Source organism: Gamsiella multidivaricata, assembly GCF_025024155.1.
Source record: "Gamsiella multidivaricata strain RSA 2152 chromosome Unknown BC939scaffold_89, whole genome shotgun sequence".
Lineage (NCBI taxonomy): Eukaryota > Fungi > Mortierellomycota > Mortierellomycetes > Mortierellales > Mortierellaceae > Gamsiella > Gamsiella multidivaricata.
In genome coordinates, this window is record NW_026251797.1 from 75,444 (window position 1) to 91,136 (window position 15,693).

The window sequence follows — 15,693 nt, forward strand, 5'->3', positions numbered from 1 at the left end:
CTGGACTGTTGAGATGAGGAAGGACCGAGAGCCAGGAATGGATGAGTGAGATTATTATAACGGCTCCAGAAAGAGAAGAAAGCGAAAGCAAGGAGCGAATGAAGAAAATAAATAAGCGAATGAGAGCTATTCATTCGTAATCCAAAGTGTGATATCTTGTTACTTCGTCCTTTACTTTTTAGCTGTCTGAATGTAGTTCAGCCAGCATCGCATCAAGCAGTCTGAGGACCGGGCCAAACAAACACAAGACCCTTGCCCCTTTGGCAATTGGCGTTACTCCTTTTGCACCACCCCTGGCTGAAGGCGGAAATAGTCTTCATGCTGCCCCCTGTCATCTGCAGGCTACGGCAACAACTAACGACGCAATGAAAAGCACGCGGGCATTGGTACAAAACAAAGGGCGAAACCATTCAGCGAACGATTCCGATGTCCCTGTTGTTTGCCCCTTCATCCAATATGGGTCCCAAACCTCCTCCCCTGTTTCTTTCTGCTCAGGGCAAAATGGGGGAGGAAGGCACGGTTTCTCTCTCCATGAGTTTCCTTGTTGCCGGCGTGTTCCAACCTCCTGTAGGATGCAACGAGTGCTTTACATTGCATGTCATGACATGATGGCGGAACGGTTGTATCTATCCCTGGAGCCATTTGCCCACACTCTGTCCTGCTCAACTTGTCTTACCCTGATCGAATATTATATTTTGGTGGTACCGTCGTCGTCGTCCATCACTGTAAAACCCTGAGAGCGGTTATTTTCCGCAATAAACCGCTCATGAAAGAACCCTAAGAGCCATCCTGGTACACGCAATCAGGAAACGATCAAAAGAGAAAAAGAGAATAAAAGAAATTGTCCCGACTTCTATTGGCTACGTTTGCATAACGCTATGCTGAGAACGAAGCGCCATTGTTGTTATGGAGTATTATAGCCACTTGGTCTCGATCTCTCAGATGGTACTTCTTAACGATCCACCAGACGTTTAAACAGAGCAGGCGCTCGACGAAACCGAAATATGGATGACTTTGGATAAATATGTACTTTATTATATAGGCGCTATCGGACTCTCTTTGGATCTCCTTTAGGGGCAGCGAGGCGGGTCTGCCAAATGTGTGTTCTGTGCATTTGTTCTCTTTCGGCAGCTCGCATTGCTTATTGCTTGTCGTTTACCAATCCTTTTTGATGTCGAAAGACTAGAAATAGATACCATGCAGAAAAAAGCGAATAAGATTTAGCATTCCAACCACCGTTCTGCCTCTAACATTTTTTTTTTTAAACCACGAACTTTTTTTTTTTGTTCGTTCTGGCATCTTCCCGTTATCACCGGAGGAAAAAAAAATAAAAACAGCAAACCCGACGTACCCAGTTCCACTCCTTGTGAACAGTGCCATCATCATCAACGAACATGGATCTGGCTTCATAGTGTCCACGTGCGACCATACCGCTTGGTGCCTCCTCGACAGCGAACTAGTGTTTATCAAAAGTGAAAGGTCGTAGCAAGTTAGTTGATGAAATTGAGCATTGAAGGACATTTAGTATAGTCAATGATACTTGCCTTCTTCTCAATGATGTCGGGCTTGGCAGCATAGCTTCCGATCATCTCCTCAGACTTATCGACTGTTGATTCCAGATGGAGAACGCGTAGTGTTAGCATGTAAAGAAAGAAAACCATAAAGGTACTATTGCTCTTCCTCGCAATGCTCAAGAATATGAAAGCTACTTGCCTCGGACTCCCATACGCTTGACGACCTGTCTGTACTTGAGGCCAGAGACCAATGAGTGCTGAACCCTAATTGTTCAGATAGAGTATAGAGCGAGAGAAAAACCGCAATTAGAATCGAACAGTAAAGGCCAGAAATGCAGAGGGGAGGAGATTGATGGTCTAAGACATAAGATGATGAGGGGAAACGTACTTGAAAAGAACCTTGAGACGGTACTCAACACCCTCCTTGATCGTGAAGGAATGTTTCTTGAGTTCCTCAGCTACAAACGAGCATGATAAGGGGACGATAATGGAGTTCAATTAGTTATTCAATTAGGGCTTTTCGACACGACACTAGATGCATGCCTGAAAGTGTCCGTATTTCCGTGATGAAGTCAAAGGAGAAAAGCGCCCTACCAGTCTGAGTAAGATCCAGAACGACGTCTGGACGACCAGCAACCTCGAGTATCAATTGGAGGACGACAACGTTGTGGGGATCATCGCCGGAAGCAGCTAGTTTGACAGGTGTTCAAGAGAAATCGAGAAAGTGTGAGAAAAAAAACAAGGCCAACTTCAAAACGCGCGCATCAACAAGATGAGAAGCAGAGGAATGAAAACGCGTTTTGTGAAGAGGGCTTACCGGCGCTGGAGACACCGAGGGACTCTTTCCAGCGGCGAAGAGCCTCGTCGTCAGCATCCAGGGTCTGGTATTCGTCCATGGTCTTCTTCTGGCCGGGCTTGTAGCCGTTGGACACGGAGGGACCAAAGTCCTCATCGTCGATTGGCTGTTGGTTAGACATGGCTTTTGAATGTAAGAAAGGTAGAGTAAAGAGTGCGGGGCGGAGGTGTGGGTGTGAAGCTGTGAAGAAGAGAAAAGAAGAAAAAGAAGGACAAGAAAAGGAGAGGATAAAAGAGATGATGATGATGATGAGAGTGATGATGACTGTTGGAGGGAAGGGGTATGGGTGCTGATGAACCTGGACCAACCAGCGGACGACTTCCCTTTGGCCAGTTCCCGCTGCCCCCTTCAACAGCACACTGCACCGCACCGCACGAAAAATGCCCACATGTGCCGAGAAAGAAGAGTACGTGCCTCCCTGACTGGCTGACTAGCTCAAGGCGCCCCAATTGGCCAGTACACGCAACAGACACACGTCCGTCCGCCCGTATGCCCATACGCATGGGGCACGGCGACCGAAACCATGTCCCAGGGCTATGATAATACACATAAACAGCCCGAGAGAAAGGGAAGGAAAGGATCCCATGAAGGAGGATCATCCCTTTCTCTCGCTGATGCCCAATCAGCAGGCGTGATTGTGTGTGGTGTATATGATGTGTGCTCATCGCTCTTCGTTTCCTTTTGAGGGTTGGTCGCACCAGCCAGTTGGCTGCTGTAGTCAAGCGTGTCTAGTGGTGGCCCTCTCTCACCCATCAACGAACGACGCTGTTTCTCTTCCTCAATTCCACTCGCCCTCAGAAGAACCATCCCCTCATCTCACTCTCTTCTTCCTCTACTTCTTTGTCTGCCAATCCTCGTTCTCTTTGACTCCAACACCTCTTTTTTTCTCCTTCTCTTCCTTGCAGTCTTGACCTCACACCTCCCCTCTCTCTACCTCTCTCTTTCTCTCCCTCTCTCTCCCTCTCTCTCTCTCTCTCTCTCTCTCTCTCTCTCTCTCTCTCTCGCTTTCTCATTGTTATACCCCTACACAAGCAAGCCATGGCAACCTATGGTAATAAAGATAAGGAAGACCTCGTCTTGCCAGCTCACAGGAGCACTATACACCACATTCAATCTCTTTTATTTTATTTTATCCGCATAACACTCATCTTTCTCTGCAAATAAAGAACACTCGCAAATGCCTTGTTATCTCTCTTTGACAACTTGGTTTTGATCGAATGGACCTCCTTGTGCCGAAAAAAAAGAGTACTCCCTCCCCTCCCCTTTCTCCAGGGACCTCTTCTCCCGCCCATCTTTGTACATCTATCGACCCTCCCTTTTTATTGCCATGCGCTGCTTTGCTACCCGTCTCGTCCTTCCTCGGTCAAAATGATATATGCATGAGCCGGGGACAAAACATGCAGGAATGGACATATCCTTCCTGGAATGGGAATGGGGGCCGGGCCCCATTGCCGACTCGTTTTCCTTTATCTCTCCCTCTCTCTTTTTTCTTTTCGTCTCTTGTTTTGCATTGGTATGAGCCATTGGCTATCTATTCTATTGATGCCAAATGCCCGATCTATTCTAACCAGTTCTTCCTCCCTCACTCCCTTTTTTTGTGTATGCGTGTATGCGTGGATGGCTGTCGACTTTAGATTTCTTGCTAAAGTTCCTCATCACTGGCGATTCAGGCACTGGAAAGTACGTATTGCGTGGGTCATCAATCACGAACTGCGCTGGACTGGACGGAGCTGAACTGGACTGGATTGGACCCGAGAGATTACGAGGACAGGACTTAACAGGACAGGGCGCGGGGAGAACACACATGTAGTAATCATGATTGTGAGTGTGGAGAGAGCAAACAAACATTTGCTTACACAGTGCAGACACGGACTACAAGCACAGACTCCGCAACACACCATGTGCGCAACAAATCACATCACGGGGAGGGGAAGCAGAGAGAACAGGGGAGCTCACACACAGACTAAATACGGTTCTTTTTGTGGTTGTTCAATAGATCATGCCTACTCCATCAGTTTGTGGAAAACAAATGTGAGTCAGTCTATCATCTCACGCGGAAGTTTACAGCGAGGGCAGCGCAAAACTATAGACGAGATCTTGATTTGCTGACCTTCCATCCTAATCCTATTTCAATGTTCAACCGGCTAGTCAAAGAGGGCGCGACTCATACCATCGGGGTTGAGTTTGGGAGCAGGATTGTCACCATTGGAAAGAATCAGGTCAAGCTGCAAATTGTAAAGTCATCGTCAATCATCGACCGTTGTCTGAGCCTGTTCAATCTGTTGTTCTTCCCACTGTAGCCTGATCACGCCTTTGCTAACCCTGTCTTACGGCTGAATTTGTTACCTCGATAGTGGGACACGTAAGACTTCAACATCTCTAGAATCGGGAAAGGATGGCTTCCCTTTTTTTATGAGCGCCCCGGGGGAGGTTTCAGGCACTCAAACTAACATCGAAATCTTGTCTTTTGTTCACGCTTCGTGGATGCAAAGTGCTGGACAGGAGCGCTTTAGGTACTATATCCCACTTCGGACTGGACTCGACCTACCACGATGTATTTTTCTTACAAATTGTTGGCGCATCAACTCATCAACTCGTCCTGTTTTTTTCCTCTCTCTCTACTAGGTCAGTAACGAGGAGTTATTACAGAGGCGCTGCGGGAGCTCTCTTGGTGTACGATATCTCAAAGTAAGCTTTTGGCGCGCGCTAGTGAGGAGAGTGGGCAGGTGTTGAACACAAGGTGGACTTTGAATCTTAACTTTTTCGTGCCTGCATTCCTTCCTCTTTTGTGCGTCCCATGGGAACAATACAATGACATAGTCGTAACACGTTTATGAGCATCTCAAAATGGATTGCAGACGCACGGAAACTGGCAGGAGCGGACATTGCATTGATGTTGGTTGGGAATAAGCTGGATCTGGAGGATCGAGAAGTATCCTATTTGGAAGCAAGTCGGTTTGCGCAGGAAAACGGTAATAGCCTACGCAGGAGCAAGTACTTGAACAAAACAAGAGTTGACTGAGATCGCAACCGACTAACCATCACTCGATGCTTTTTTTGACACTGTGTTAGAAATGACTTTTTTGGAGACGAGTGCATTGACGGGTGAAGGTGTAGAGGAGACGTTTTTGAAGTGTGGTCGAGCAATATTGACAAAGATCGAAACAGGCCAAGTAGATCCGGAGAGACCTGGATCGGGTATTCAATATGGAGATTCATCGTTACGGAGGATAGCTCAAAAGAGTCGACCTGTACGCCAGAAAAGTCTTTGCTGTTAGAAGTAAGCGGCGTATTTTTTGATCCTAGTTGGCACACCATCAAACTGCTTTTTTTTTTTTTTTTTTTTTCTTTCTTGGTTGCATAAAGACAGAAGCGACAACTCGACTCACGCTTGTTGTTGGTAATAGAAATAATAATGGAACAAATGGCAGGAAAGGCACCGTTCATTTTGTGAGATTCATCGGCATGGTTCGCACTATTTATACAAGTCATGGATGTTCATCATGACAACCAAGTAAACTGCTTGGTGGCGTGATTGTATCGCATCTGGTCCATTGCTTTGGGACTTATATATGGCGACGGTGATGTAGTGCTTTCTGAGGTGAGTTCCCGAGCTGCCAAAAGCGGTCGCAGGTTCAAGCCAAAGGAGCGTGGGTCACTTGCTGCCACGTAGGTGTATCCTGTAGATTGACGGTATTGATTGGCAAAGATGTTACAGAGCTCCCTCGTGGACGTAGGGAGGAGTGTGCCATGGATATCAACTCTGAACTCGCGCTGCATCTTATCAGTTCCTTCGATATGCTTGCTAACGACCCTGCACTTGGAGATCTGTGAACAAACAGGTGTGTTGTGAAATGAAGTGGGATTAGAACCAATATGGTGATCTGGCTTGATACAGCGAAGAAATTACTGTTGTTTTTGTACCTGCGCCCGCTTGAGTGCACCATGAAGGAAGGGGACGTCGGCGATGAGAGTGGGAGATTGATAGAGGAAGCCGTCTTCGTAGGATGTTTTCAAGTTCAAAAGGTATCCAAAGAGTCCGTGAACGCTCACTAATCCCTTGAACAAGAGGGCATCCGACAGATCTCGATCGTCCATTTGAGATGCTGTTGCTGTGGTCACATTGGGTTCTTTCCTACAAGATAGAAGAACAATGCACAGCGTTAGTTGCGGAAAGCGGAAAGACGATCATACGATGGTCTAACGTGCCGAACATAGAGAAGCAGTGCATGTACGTTGTATCCGGATCATTGTCATCGAAGTTTTCCAGATCTCGTTTCGAGCTCAAGTTATGAATCGTCGTTTTGCGAGTAACATCCGGCAATCTCTCGAACTTGATGTCTATTCATCAAAAAGAAAGACCATATAAGCAAACACGTTGAACTGTTTGGCAATGCCGCAGTCCAATATTTCGTCCGCATTACGGAATATACAGCTCCTCTACCTTCTTCCTGCAGTACTTTTCGTAGTCCAGGGGTCGAGTTCGTCAGGATGGCCTCGAGGTCGCCTGATAGAGATGTGGTTCCATGCAAAAAAAGAATCGTCCATGTAGTGCCGACGTAATAAAAATACGGGCATGCTCCGTTGCGAAAAGATTGGTACAGTGCTTTGAACGCTTGCTTCCTACGTCCAGTGGATGAAGAAGCGAAAAGTAGAACCGTTAACAAGAAGTCGCGGAGCCCATAAATCTTGAATCAAAATACCAGTCCATCCGATGCTACATACCATTCTGTGGATCTTGAGAACATATCTGAAATGCCGTTCTTCTCGCCTGATGACATATTGCCTGTATTTTTGAGTAGCTTGCTGATACTCTGGGCCTGAGGTATAGTTGGATTGTTGGGTGGGTAGATCCAGTGGTATGTTGCTGCCAAGAGTAGTACTCGTGTAGGTGTGGTATTGTCATTGCCTCGTTCAGAACCACTCTTGTTACTGCTGCTGGTGTTGTTGGTCTGTAAGGACCGGGGTTTAGAGACAAAATGATGTAGTGCCTTGATTTCATCTATGGGCGAGCCCTGATCGCACCATGCAAGGGTGTCCGGTGAAGATATGGAAATTGAGGTCCTGAGGGTCCAGTCCAGCGGTATGCTATATGATGACTGAAAGTGCAGTGAGGCATGAGCGAGTCGGACACTATCTTTCCTAGGTAAGAAAGTGTCATTGAGACGTTGCCAAGAGAGAGCGTACCTTGTACTCTGTTCCTTGTTTTTTTGAAGTGATACTTGATAATTCCGGTGCTTATAACACAATACGCACGCATACAAATATATATATATATATAAAATGCTGTAAGAAACATAGCGACTGGTTTGAGTGGTGTTTGGAAGGCGTAAGCAGAATGACGAGGCTGTAGATGTACCTTGCAGTTCTTGGGTGGTCTGCGCGTTCTTCTTGCTCTACAAAGTTTCAAGGGCAAGGCAGGGCATCAGTTCGATGAGCTATGTAACTACTCAAAAGCTCCGGTTCATCCTCTTAGGAGCCCACTCACAGCCGATTTCTCTAATGCTTCTTGTAGGCGTGGTCTTGCAGGGTACAAAGAGAGGTGATCAAGTTGTTCAATGTTTGCTGCAGAGTCGGACCGCTCGATGTCTGCTGGCTCATCTTCGTCGATTTCTTCCTCGAGATCCTCATCGCCTTCCTCTTGCAGTGGCGTGTTTAAAGTTCCTGAAGTTACTGTCGCTGGCTGAGAGTAGGAAAACATTTGCAGGGTCCTGTTGGGATCCAAGGCCAGGTCTTCCTAGATCACATATCAGATTTGTATGTCAAAATTGGTGGCAAAATTTTTGTGCCCCTTACTCCACAGACCCACAAAAATTATTCCGAGAACGAAGGGGCATTTGAAGGCCATACCTCGGACTCTTCCACTTTGTTACTCTGCTGGACTATATCGATTGCGAAAGTAGAAGTCGAGGCGCTGGCTGCAGTGAGCTTTTCGAATGGATTCCTAACGTTCTTTCGGGACGGGTTGACAACCTGGAAGGGACTTGACATGGTCCTGGTGAAGCTGGCGCGTTTGCTGAAGGGTGGACCTCCCTCTGTACCCTCCTCGCCTCCCTGGCCGCCACGTGTCTGGGTGGTCTGAAATGAACGCGCGCGTGTGAATGGCGAGGATCGCTTCGTAGGGATCATGGTGTGGGCTGATGGGGTTGATTCAGGATGGATTCAACGAATAAAGAGCAGACTGAAGAAGCTGTGTACATCACGTGCGGGGTAGTCGTTGGTCTTCCCAATAACTTTGTTTCCGCCAGTAATTCATCGCAAACTGCATGGCACTTTGAGCTGCTTTGCTCCGTTGTGGTTCATTTCATCAATTCATCAATTCATCAATTACTTCTTCTTCTTTCACCACACCTCCCTTGCCATCACTGATCACTGTGATCGGCACCATAATACTACAATTCTCCTCCACCTTTTTTCCCTACCTTCATCCACCTCTTATCCTCACTCTTCTCCATCCCACCCGTCCTCCTTTTACGTCTTGCGCCATGACTGGCCCTTCTCCCGCACCTTCCTCGTCGGTTTCGCCCATCACTCTCCATGTCAAGACTATCGAATCGCACACCCACACTGTAACTGTCCCCATCTCCGAAACGGTGCTTCAGCTCAAGGAGCGTCTTGCAGTCATGCTCGAGGTGCCAAGCCCCCGACAGCGACTGATCTTTCGGGGCCGGGTCATGGTCGACAACAACCCGCTTACAGAGTATTGTATGTTTCTCTTTTGTGATGCACAGGCGAGGATACTCCCTCCCCCTTGTTACTGGGCCGCGTTGACTTGACTTGTTTGGTAGCCGTTCGCCTGTCCATCCCTACGCTGCAGCGAGAGAATTCGAAATCCCTCAAGCGACGGAGCTTTGTTATTTCTCATTATTCATATTTTTTCCCCCCAACTCGGCCCCATTTGATCCGCTCAACAGACTTGTGTCTCAACAAAGCAATGACCAGGAACTCGGTTGACTAATCATTTTCTGTCGAAACCCTTTGTGTGAATCGACGCCTAAACCTTTTTATATCTCCCACCGGCAACTCTTTATCCGCGCGCGCTCACATACAATGTTCTCTGTGTCTTGTTGTTGCACACACTTTGTCATCTCTGTTTGACAAAAACAGCACTACAGGACGGGCACACGATTCACCTTGTCACTCGGCCAGCCGATGCGCCAGCGAACCAACGCAATGGTAAATAGCCCAAGCATAACACCTGCTCGCGTTATTCGTTTTTTCCAATGTTCTCGGAAGGTCTTTTGGAGTCCTGACAGAAAGACCTTTCCTGATGCTACATAGATGCACCACACGCCAGAACAGGAGCTACTTCGGATACAGGGCCTCTTCGATTCGACACACGAGATTATGTATTCAGCATCATCGGCGTAGATGATTCTCTGGACCCACAAAATGTACGATCATCAGGCAATTTATGCGCGTGTGGTGTTGATTTGGCATGTGCTCAGCTCTCGTGGTTATCAATCGGGCCAGATCTTGAGCAATAGTCCACTGGCAGAATTGCCACCATCGTTAATCTGGCTCCAACTGGGTAGCCAGGAGTCGGACTGAAGCTAATGTTCAAAGAGTCGGGCGATGTTATCCATTCGTATGAAGGTCACTGATCATCGCGTTCTGCACACACATCCAACAGATCATGCAGGCGATCGCCGGAGGCCTTCCCTCGGATATGAACTTTGATGGGGCAGCGGCCTTTGTCGGAACACCCTCAGCTGTTACTTATCAACACCAGCCACCGCCATCCAATGCTCCTGGATCAACACCTAGTACCGGAATCAATAGCGCTCGTCCGGCTGGATTCCCGCGTGGATCGGTCATGCGTGGTATACCTCTTCCTGCGCTCGCTCGTGGCTCTGGAATGACCACAGTCTCTCTTGGCCTGCTACCTTCAATAATGGCTCATGCGCGCGCTTCGGCTCAGAGTGTCAATGCAATGGAAGCAGCAATAGCGGCGGCGGTAGACCCTAATTCTAGAGCCGATGATACATCACCAGCTTCAGCTCCACCACCTTCAACTTCGCGTTTGGCCTCCCGCACAGCCCCAGCAACCAGTTCAGCCTCGTCTACTTCACCAAGCACTCCTCAACCTGGAGCAGGACCAGTAGGCCAGATGGTTCTTGGACCCAATGGCAGTCTGTCATATACGATCCAGAATCCACCAAGACCGCCACCAAGAAGTAGCAGTTCCTTTCAATCATATGCCGCCGCTGCAGCGGCAGCTGCCAACCCATTTGCCTCCCACCACGACCCGACTGCATCTGCCCGTTTTTTGATCCCAGCAGACTACGCAGGAGCTGGATTCGTGGACTTTTGGCGAAATCTATCAGGACAGCTGTCCCCTTCTACCGATTCTGCGAGCACTTCCAATTCATCTCCTGCTGCTCAGGCATCTGCTCGATCAGCTGAGGTTGCGACGAGCACTACACATGATGCCACTGAACAATCAGACCAAGCCACAAGTTCGTCATCTTTGAGGAGAAGAGAGAGGCCTGAGGACTTTTTGAGCGGAGTCGATGACAGAGTGTCGTCAAGAAGACGCCTCGCTGCTCAGCAATCGTCTTCTGCAGCGAACTTAGGAAACCGACTGCGTCAAGAACTGGATCGATTGATTGCGACAGGACTTCCAGAAACTATGGTGGCGACGCCTCAAGTATCTGCTTCAGCCTCCCGTCCCGTCACTGGCGCCACCCCATCATCAGCACGCACTCAACTTCCCTCACGACCTGCCATTACCCGTTCTTCTTCCAATGATACGAGGCGGGCACAAACAGCGGATTCATCCCCAACGGCGTCGAGTCCATCTCCGAGCAGCCCATCCATGCCATCTTCATCCACCAACAACAGCACTAACAACAGCTCTTCAAATCCCTCGCCAGCATATAATTTGGGCCGCATTGGAGTGTTTATCTCAGCTATCTTGAGAATGGTGGATCAACCGAGAGAGGACGGATCTCCTAGGACACTTGCAGATGTCATTTGCAATGACCCTGAATCGCCCAGCACGCCCTTGCAGGAATTAGTCAGGAACGTTGCAGAATCAATTACTATCAGAGAAACGAGATCTATTGCTGAGGGCCACCCGATGCCGATGCGCAATATTCATCCGGTTTTAAACGCGTTTATTCGCGAGCGTGCTCTGCACGGACAGCAGCTGACGGAGAGTAATTTGGATGTAAGTTGAGCTCTTGGCTCTGAGCTGCACCGTGTCAAACTCATCGTACGTTGGAATTGTGTGCTGATGTTTCATCTGCTTGTTGAATTTTAGTCGGTGGCAGTGATGTTTGCTCATGGAATCATGAATGCAGTACACGTGGAGGAGATTTTGGAGACATTGACACCTTCGGCTAGCATTCAGATCACCAGTGCAGATATTCGTCGCATCTCGCTGGACGTGCTTCGGGAGCACTTTCGACGACTGATCTATCTCGTTGTTGCAGCCCCATCGGGACGAGAGAACAACTGGCCGACGTTTGCAAGAGATTTGGTACTCTGGATCCGAGACGTGGTTGGGTCCTGGAGAGTGGCATTCTATGGTCTCTTCCCGGAACGTGATCAAGCAGAGGCGCAGAGGGTAGCGACTCATGTTGTGGGATCGGCGATTCACGCGAATGGACGTCGGTGGGTCGAGCTGTCGAATCGCGCTACGAACACTCTGGTCAATGTGCTCTGTGCGAACATTGTACCTAGACGTAGGGGCGAAGAACAAGGAGGACTTGTGGGAGGAGCTTGGCCATTGATGGCGACGGCACCTCGACAGAATGTTTCGCGGTCGAGAAGTTGTATGGCTCCTTCGTTGCTTGGATCAACTGCGCCTCCGGCGCCTCTTGGACCAGCGGCTAGTACAGCGAATAATGCGAGGGCAATCGCAAGCACTTCATTCTCGGATGCTCCTTCTGCATCTGCGTCTGCGTCTGCGTCTTCGAGGAATGCTGCTGCAGGGGAAGGGTTGGCACAGTCAATTGAGACGGACACGCTGTCACGGAATTTGACGAGGCGGATTTTAAGTATGATGGAACCTTTGGGCGTGAATGTGGGTGGGATGGAAGGTCTGGCAGCTGCGTCTATTCAGGACGCTGTGCGGGCAGAACTCGCGGCCTTACGGTCTTCTTCTTCTGCAACTGGCTCCTCGGCATCTTTAGACGGTCCGACTGAAAGCGGTACAGCTTCGACTGCTCAAGCGGGTGCTTCAGATACAATTACCAGCTCCAGTTCTGACTCCGCCTCTGTTACGAGCCCCTGCACTACGGAGCCTGAAGAGAAGAGCGAAGAGAGTGAGGAAAAGATGCCCCAGGAAGAGCCTAAGAACATCCGCAGGACTCGTGTGGAAGATGTAAACGATGAGGAGGATGTGCTCTAGACCCTTTGTTGGGAGGAAGGAGGGAAGCGTTCGATTTGATTTCTATTCACCAATACTCCTATTAAGAATTGATCCATGTGTACATGTACATGTAATAAAAATTGACGCACAAGGCGTCAAAAATTCACAAACTGGGTATGGAGAATGCAAGATATAAAAGAGTAGAGAGGTTGCTCCATACCCTCATTATTCCTGCGATACTCCACATTCCATACAAAAAGTCATCAAAACCCACATCCTTTCCATCAACACCAACACACTTTCTGTAATATTTCCTGCTCAATCCCCTCTATACCTTCAAAGCGCGCCAAACTTATCTGATGTCCTCACCAATCAAACCTCCCAGCGAACTCAGCTGTTTCTTCTAATGTCATTCAATCAGCCTCGGCCTCTTCTGCCTCGGTTACGAATCCCGTCAGTCAGCCTTTTCCATGTCAAAAACAATACTTATCGGCTACGATCCTCCTCTCTCCACGGCTCCTCTCAGCACATCGATAAGTCGTCCGATGAGAACAAGGAGAGTTTTCCTCCAGGCACTCCTCTTCACCACGATCCTGCCATTAATGACGGAATTGTTTCCGCCCTGTCGTCTATTCCTTCTTGGCTTGAAGAGGATATTTCAAGAGTGGCCAATCCAACTCCTTCTACATCCGACACTCACAATCGCATCGTGATGCCTGTGATTCGTGGACGGTCTCTCTCCCCGAAAGCGTTGTCGAAACGTTCAAGATCAACTTCGCCTGAGTCGGACAAAGACAACAAGATGAGACGCTTTAATTCTTTCAGAGAGGTGATTGAAGGGAAGCCCAAGTTGCTCGCATTCAACTGTCCTATTCTTCCGTCACCACCAGCACTTTTTACCAGCACCATCAACCCACAACTGGAAAAAGAGAAAGCTCTGGAATTTGTTACGAATGCCGTCGGTCAGCCTTACCATGACAAAGTCAAGACTTCTCTGCCGCTCTCCTCCGCTTCCCATGATGGCTCTCAGGACCTCGATACATCTTCTGATAACACGGCCACTCCAACTTCTGGATCGAAGCGAAAAGTTTCATTTCAAGCACCGTCTAATCCGCCGAAACTAAGAAGACATGACGCTGCCTATGACCTAAAAGCTGAGATGTACGATCCCTTTCTGAAAAGTGTGGAAAGTTGCAAAAGCTGGGGAATCGAAAAAGGTTATTTATTAGGTGCAGATCACGATGAGTCTACAATAGGTGGAGTTAAAAAAAGGGTTCGCGTTTAGTCGACGAGCTTACTGCTAAAAGACTGGATCTTCGTTGCGAGGTGCTTCATAGAGTAGTGATTGGCAAAATTCACATTAACGCTATTCCATCCTGCGACCAGATGAAGGAAAGTTTCGAAATTTCTGCCGCCATACACTGTTTGAACAAATTGATAGGAGGTTTAGACAGAGACGAGAAGCACCTCCAAAAAAATACACAGGATGTTCCTGAAGGAGAGATTTAGTCCAAATGACAGATCATTTCTATCTTTGGTTCATTTTTAATTTTTGGTTCCACAAGAAAGTCTAATAAAAATTTAAGCTCAAAAGATTCATTCCTTACGCATTGGAAAATAACGCGTCCCGGCACACTGTGGTACTGTGACAAACTTCATTTATTCTTGATCCATGCAAAACCTCATCTTCTTCCGGAGCTCTGCTTCTACATCTTCGTCACAATACGCTCTTTCCCTATTGCTACCATCGACCTCGTTGCTTGAGTCGCCAGAGTCACCATCATCTTTTGAATCAGATGAATCATCGTCACTGTCAGATTCCCATCCGGCGACAATATCAGGGTCCAAAAAATCACTGTAAGATCCATGCTCAACACGTCTCCTCTTCCCCTTATTTCGCTTCGAGACAATAACAGCACCAACTTCTGAACCCGTGCTATCGCATTCAATGCTATCGCTTCCAAGACTGTCGCTGTCGTAATACCTTTTCTTGTCTTCGCGAAAAGTAAACCGATCGTTCTCTTGTTGGTCCAACAGGTTATTGTCATTGGTACTTTGTCTTCCTCCTGAACTGCATCCGTTAGCCTCTTCAAACTCTGGCGTGTTCTTCTCATCAATGGACAAAAACAAACCACTTTCATCATGTTGCTCAACCTTGTCCTCCTTTTCTTCCCACCATGTGTAGTCATTGACCGACTGTTCTCCGCCACTCTCTAGATCAACAGTTGAAGATCTCTGAAATAAAGACCTATTGCCGGAAGTTGGAATCGCCTGTCCACTTCCATAAAGCAGATCTAGAACTGAGTTGGTGTAATCCTCCCATCCTTGCAGCCGCAACTCGTGCTGTCGCATATTAGAAACCTCACCTCCTCCTGCCTCGGAATCGAGCTCTTCTTGCTTGTCCATCTCTTCATCTTCTTTTGTTCTTGATGCCTCAGAATCCTTTGTCAAACGAGTTATGACTGCATGTTTTACACTCAATAGCCCCTTTGCCGACCAATTCTTGATGAACAGATCATTACTGGTGCGAACCCTTCTCAATGCTACATAGGCTTGCCCACTAGCAAACACATCACGTAGATTGACGGCGACTTTGTTTAACGTCAGCGATTGACATTTGTGAATCGTTAATGCCCAAGCAAGAACCAAAGGGAACTGGCGTCGCTCTTGACCATTAAATTTCGTTCGTCGGCACTCTTGTTGAATATTGAAAATTCTTCCAGTGTTATCTTCTCTCACTTGAACGACATGTTGATCATAAAATCGAACCACTATACCGGTAGCTCCATTAACGACACCACCAGCAACGTCGACGTTGGACGTGCACATGACTCTTGCGCCAACCTTTAGCCATAACACAGAGGCGAGTCCAGTCTCTGATTCGATAGCTCTCCTCCTATCTTCGTTCTTCGTTATCCTGGCGTTATCATACGCAATAGAGTACCACTCTTCACCAGGAAGATTTTGCAATTTGTTCAAATTAAACCTGTCGACATCCCTTTTGA

The 15,693-nt window shown here is 47.9% G+C and overlaps 6 protein-coding genes across 6 annotated transcripts; 4 read left to right on the forward strand and 2 right to left on the reverse strand.

Moving 5' to 3' along the window:
* Nucleotides 1–1,013: 1,013 nt before the first annotated feature.
* BC939DRAFT_465358 (immunoglobulin E-set) lies at nucleotides 1,014–2,927 on the reverse strand. Its single transcript, XM_051557495.1, has 7 exons — nucleotides 2,332–2,927; nucleotides 2,109–2,204; nucleotides 1,903–1,972; nucleotides 1,714–1,778; nucleotides 1,545–1,606; nucleotides 1,352–1,456; nucleotides 1,014–1,182 (listed from the first exon to the last, which is right to left on the reverse strand). The coding sequence occupies exons 1-7, from the start codon at nucleotides 2,489–2,491 to the stop codon at nucleotides 1,156–1,158; spliced, it is 585 nt and encodes a 194-aa protein (XP_051407697.1). The 5' UTR covers nucleotides 2,492–2,927; the 3' UTR covers nucleotides 1,014–1,155.
* BC939DRAFT_465360 (uncharacterized protein) lies at nucleotides 2,502–2,927 on the forward strand. The gene has a single exon (XM_051557496.1). It carries the CDS (start codon nucleotides 2,653–2,655, stop codon nucleotides 2,908–2,910), a length of 258 nt encoding a protein of 85 aa, XP_051407698.1. The 5' UTR covers nucleotides 2,502–2,652; the 3' UTR covers nucleotides 2,911–2,927.
* A 425-nt stretch (nucleotides 2,928–3,352) lies between these two features.
* Nucleotides 3,353–5,717, forward strand: BC939DRAFT_465363 (ras-related protein rab-4B-like protein). Its single transcript, XM_051557497.1, has 9 exons — nucleotides 3,353–3,421; nucleotides 4,005–4,050; nucleotides 4,367–4,401; nucleotides 4,519–4,604; nucleotides 4,725–4,732; nucleotides 4,863–4,883; nucleotides 4,996–5,058; nucleotides 5,191–5,342; nucleotides 5,443–5,717. The coding sequence occupies exons 1-9, from the start codon at nucleotides 3,409–3,411 to the stop codon at nucleotides 5,646–5,648; spliced, it is 630 nt and encodes a 209-aa protein (XP_051407699.1). The 5' UTR covers nucleotides 3,353–3,408; the 3' UTR covers nucleotides 5,649–5,717.
* A 60-nt stretch (nucleotides 5,718–5,777) lies between these two features.
* BC939DRAFT_319251 (uncharacterized protein) lies at nucleotides 5,778–8,547 on the reverse strand. Its single transcript, XM_051551515.1, has 9 exons — nucleotides 8,221–8,547; nucleotides 7,859–8,103; nucleotides 7,730–7,766; nucleotides 7,558–7,607; nucleotides 7,096–7,469; nucleotides 6,815–6,993; nucleotides 6,606–6,711; nucleotides 6,295–6,505; nucleotides 5,778–6,198 (listed from the first exon to the last, which is right to left on the reverse strand). The coding sequence occupies exons 2-9, from the start codon at nucleotides 8,069–8,071 to the stop codon at nucleotides 5,872–5,874; spliced, it is 1,497 nt and encodes a 498-aa protein (XP_051407700.1). The 5' UTR covers nucleotides 8,072–8,103; nucleotides 8,221–8,547; the 3' UTR covers nucleotides 5,778–5,871.
* Nucleotides 8,548–8,648: 101 nt separating this feature from the next.
* Nucleotides 8,649–12,887, forward strand: BC939DRAFT_465372 (uncharacterized protein). The gene is made up of 5 exons (XM_051557498.1): nucleotides 8,649–9,075; nucleotides 9,478–9,546; nucleotides 9,652–9,764; nucleotides 10,004–11,542; nucleotides 11,636–12,887. The coding sequence occupies exons 1-5, from the start codon at nucleotides 8,856–8,858 to the stop codon at nucleotides 12,725–12,727; spliced, it is 3,033 nt and encodes a 1,010-aa protein (XP_051407701.1). The 5' UTR covers nucleotides 8,649–8,855; the 3' UTR covers nucleotides 12,728–12,887.
* Nucleotides 12,888–12,926: 39 nt separating this feature from the next.
* Nucleotides 12,927–14,197, forward strand: BC939DRAFT_523242 (uncharacterized protein; the record flags this gene model as incomplete). Its single annotated transcript, XM_051561237.1, has 2 exons — nucleotides 12,927–13,905; nucleotides 13,974–14,197. Coding segments are annotated over 2 exons (1,203 nt in total), but the record flags the coding sequence as incomplete, so codon positions are not given.
* Between the last annotated feature and the right edge of the window lie 1,496 nt (nucleotides 14,198–15,693).

Bases quoted from the DNA above. Each gene is read 5' to 3' on its own strand.
- BC939DRAFT_465363 (XM_051557497.1), top strand. The intron at 4,884-4,995 runs GTACTATATCCC...TCTCTCTACTAG, and splicing joins GCTGGACAGGAGCGCTTTAG to GTCAGTAACGAGGAGTTATT. The intron at 5,059-5,190 runs GTAAGCTTTTGG...ACAATGACATAG, and splicing joins TTGGTGTACGATATCTCAAA to TCGTAACACGTTTATGAGCA.
- BC939DRAFT_465372 (XM_051557498.1), top strand. From the start codon at position 8,856: ATGACTGGCCCTTCTCCCGCACCTTCCTCGTCGGTTTCGCCCATCACT. The intron at 9,765-10,003 runs GTACGATCATCA...CACATCCAACAG, and splicing joins ATTCTCTGGACCCACAAAAT to ATCATGCAGGCGATCGCCGG. The intron at 11,543-11,635 runs GTAAGTTGAGCT...GTTGAATTTTAG, and splicing joins TGACGGAGAGTAATTTGGAT to TCGGTGGCAGTGATGTTTGC.
- BC939DRAFT_319251 (XM_051551515.1), bottom strand. From the start codon at position 8,071: ATGTTTTCCTACTCTCAGCCAGCGACAGTAACTTCAGGAACTTTAAAC. The intron at 7,608-7,729 runs GTACATCTACAG...TTGTGTTATAAG, and splicing joins GACCACCCAAGAACTGCAAG to CACCGGAATTATCAAGTATC. The intron at 6,994-7,095 runs GTATGTAGCATC...CACTGGACGTAG, and splicing joins TTCTCAAGATCCACAGAATG to GAAGCAAGCGTTCAAAGCAC.
- BC939DRAFT_465358 (XM_051557495.1), bottom strand. From the start codon at position 2,491: ATGTCTAACCAACAGCCAATCGACGATGAGGACTTTGGTCCCTCCGTG. The intron at 1,779-1,902 runs GTACGTTTCCCC...CTGAACAATTAG, and splicing joins CGTCTCAAGGTTCTTTTCAA to GGTTCAGCACTCATTGGTCT. The intron at 1,607-1,713 runs GCAAGTAGCTTT...TGGAATCAACAG, and splicing joins CAAGCGTATGGGAGTCCGAG to TCGATAAGTCTGAGGAGATG.
- BC939DRAFT_465360 (XM_051557496.1), top strand. From the start codon at position 2,653: ATGGGTGCTGATGAACCTGGACCAACCAGCGGACGACTTCCCTTTGGC.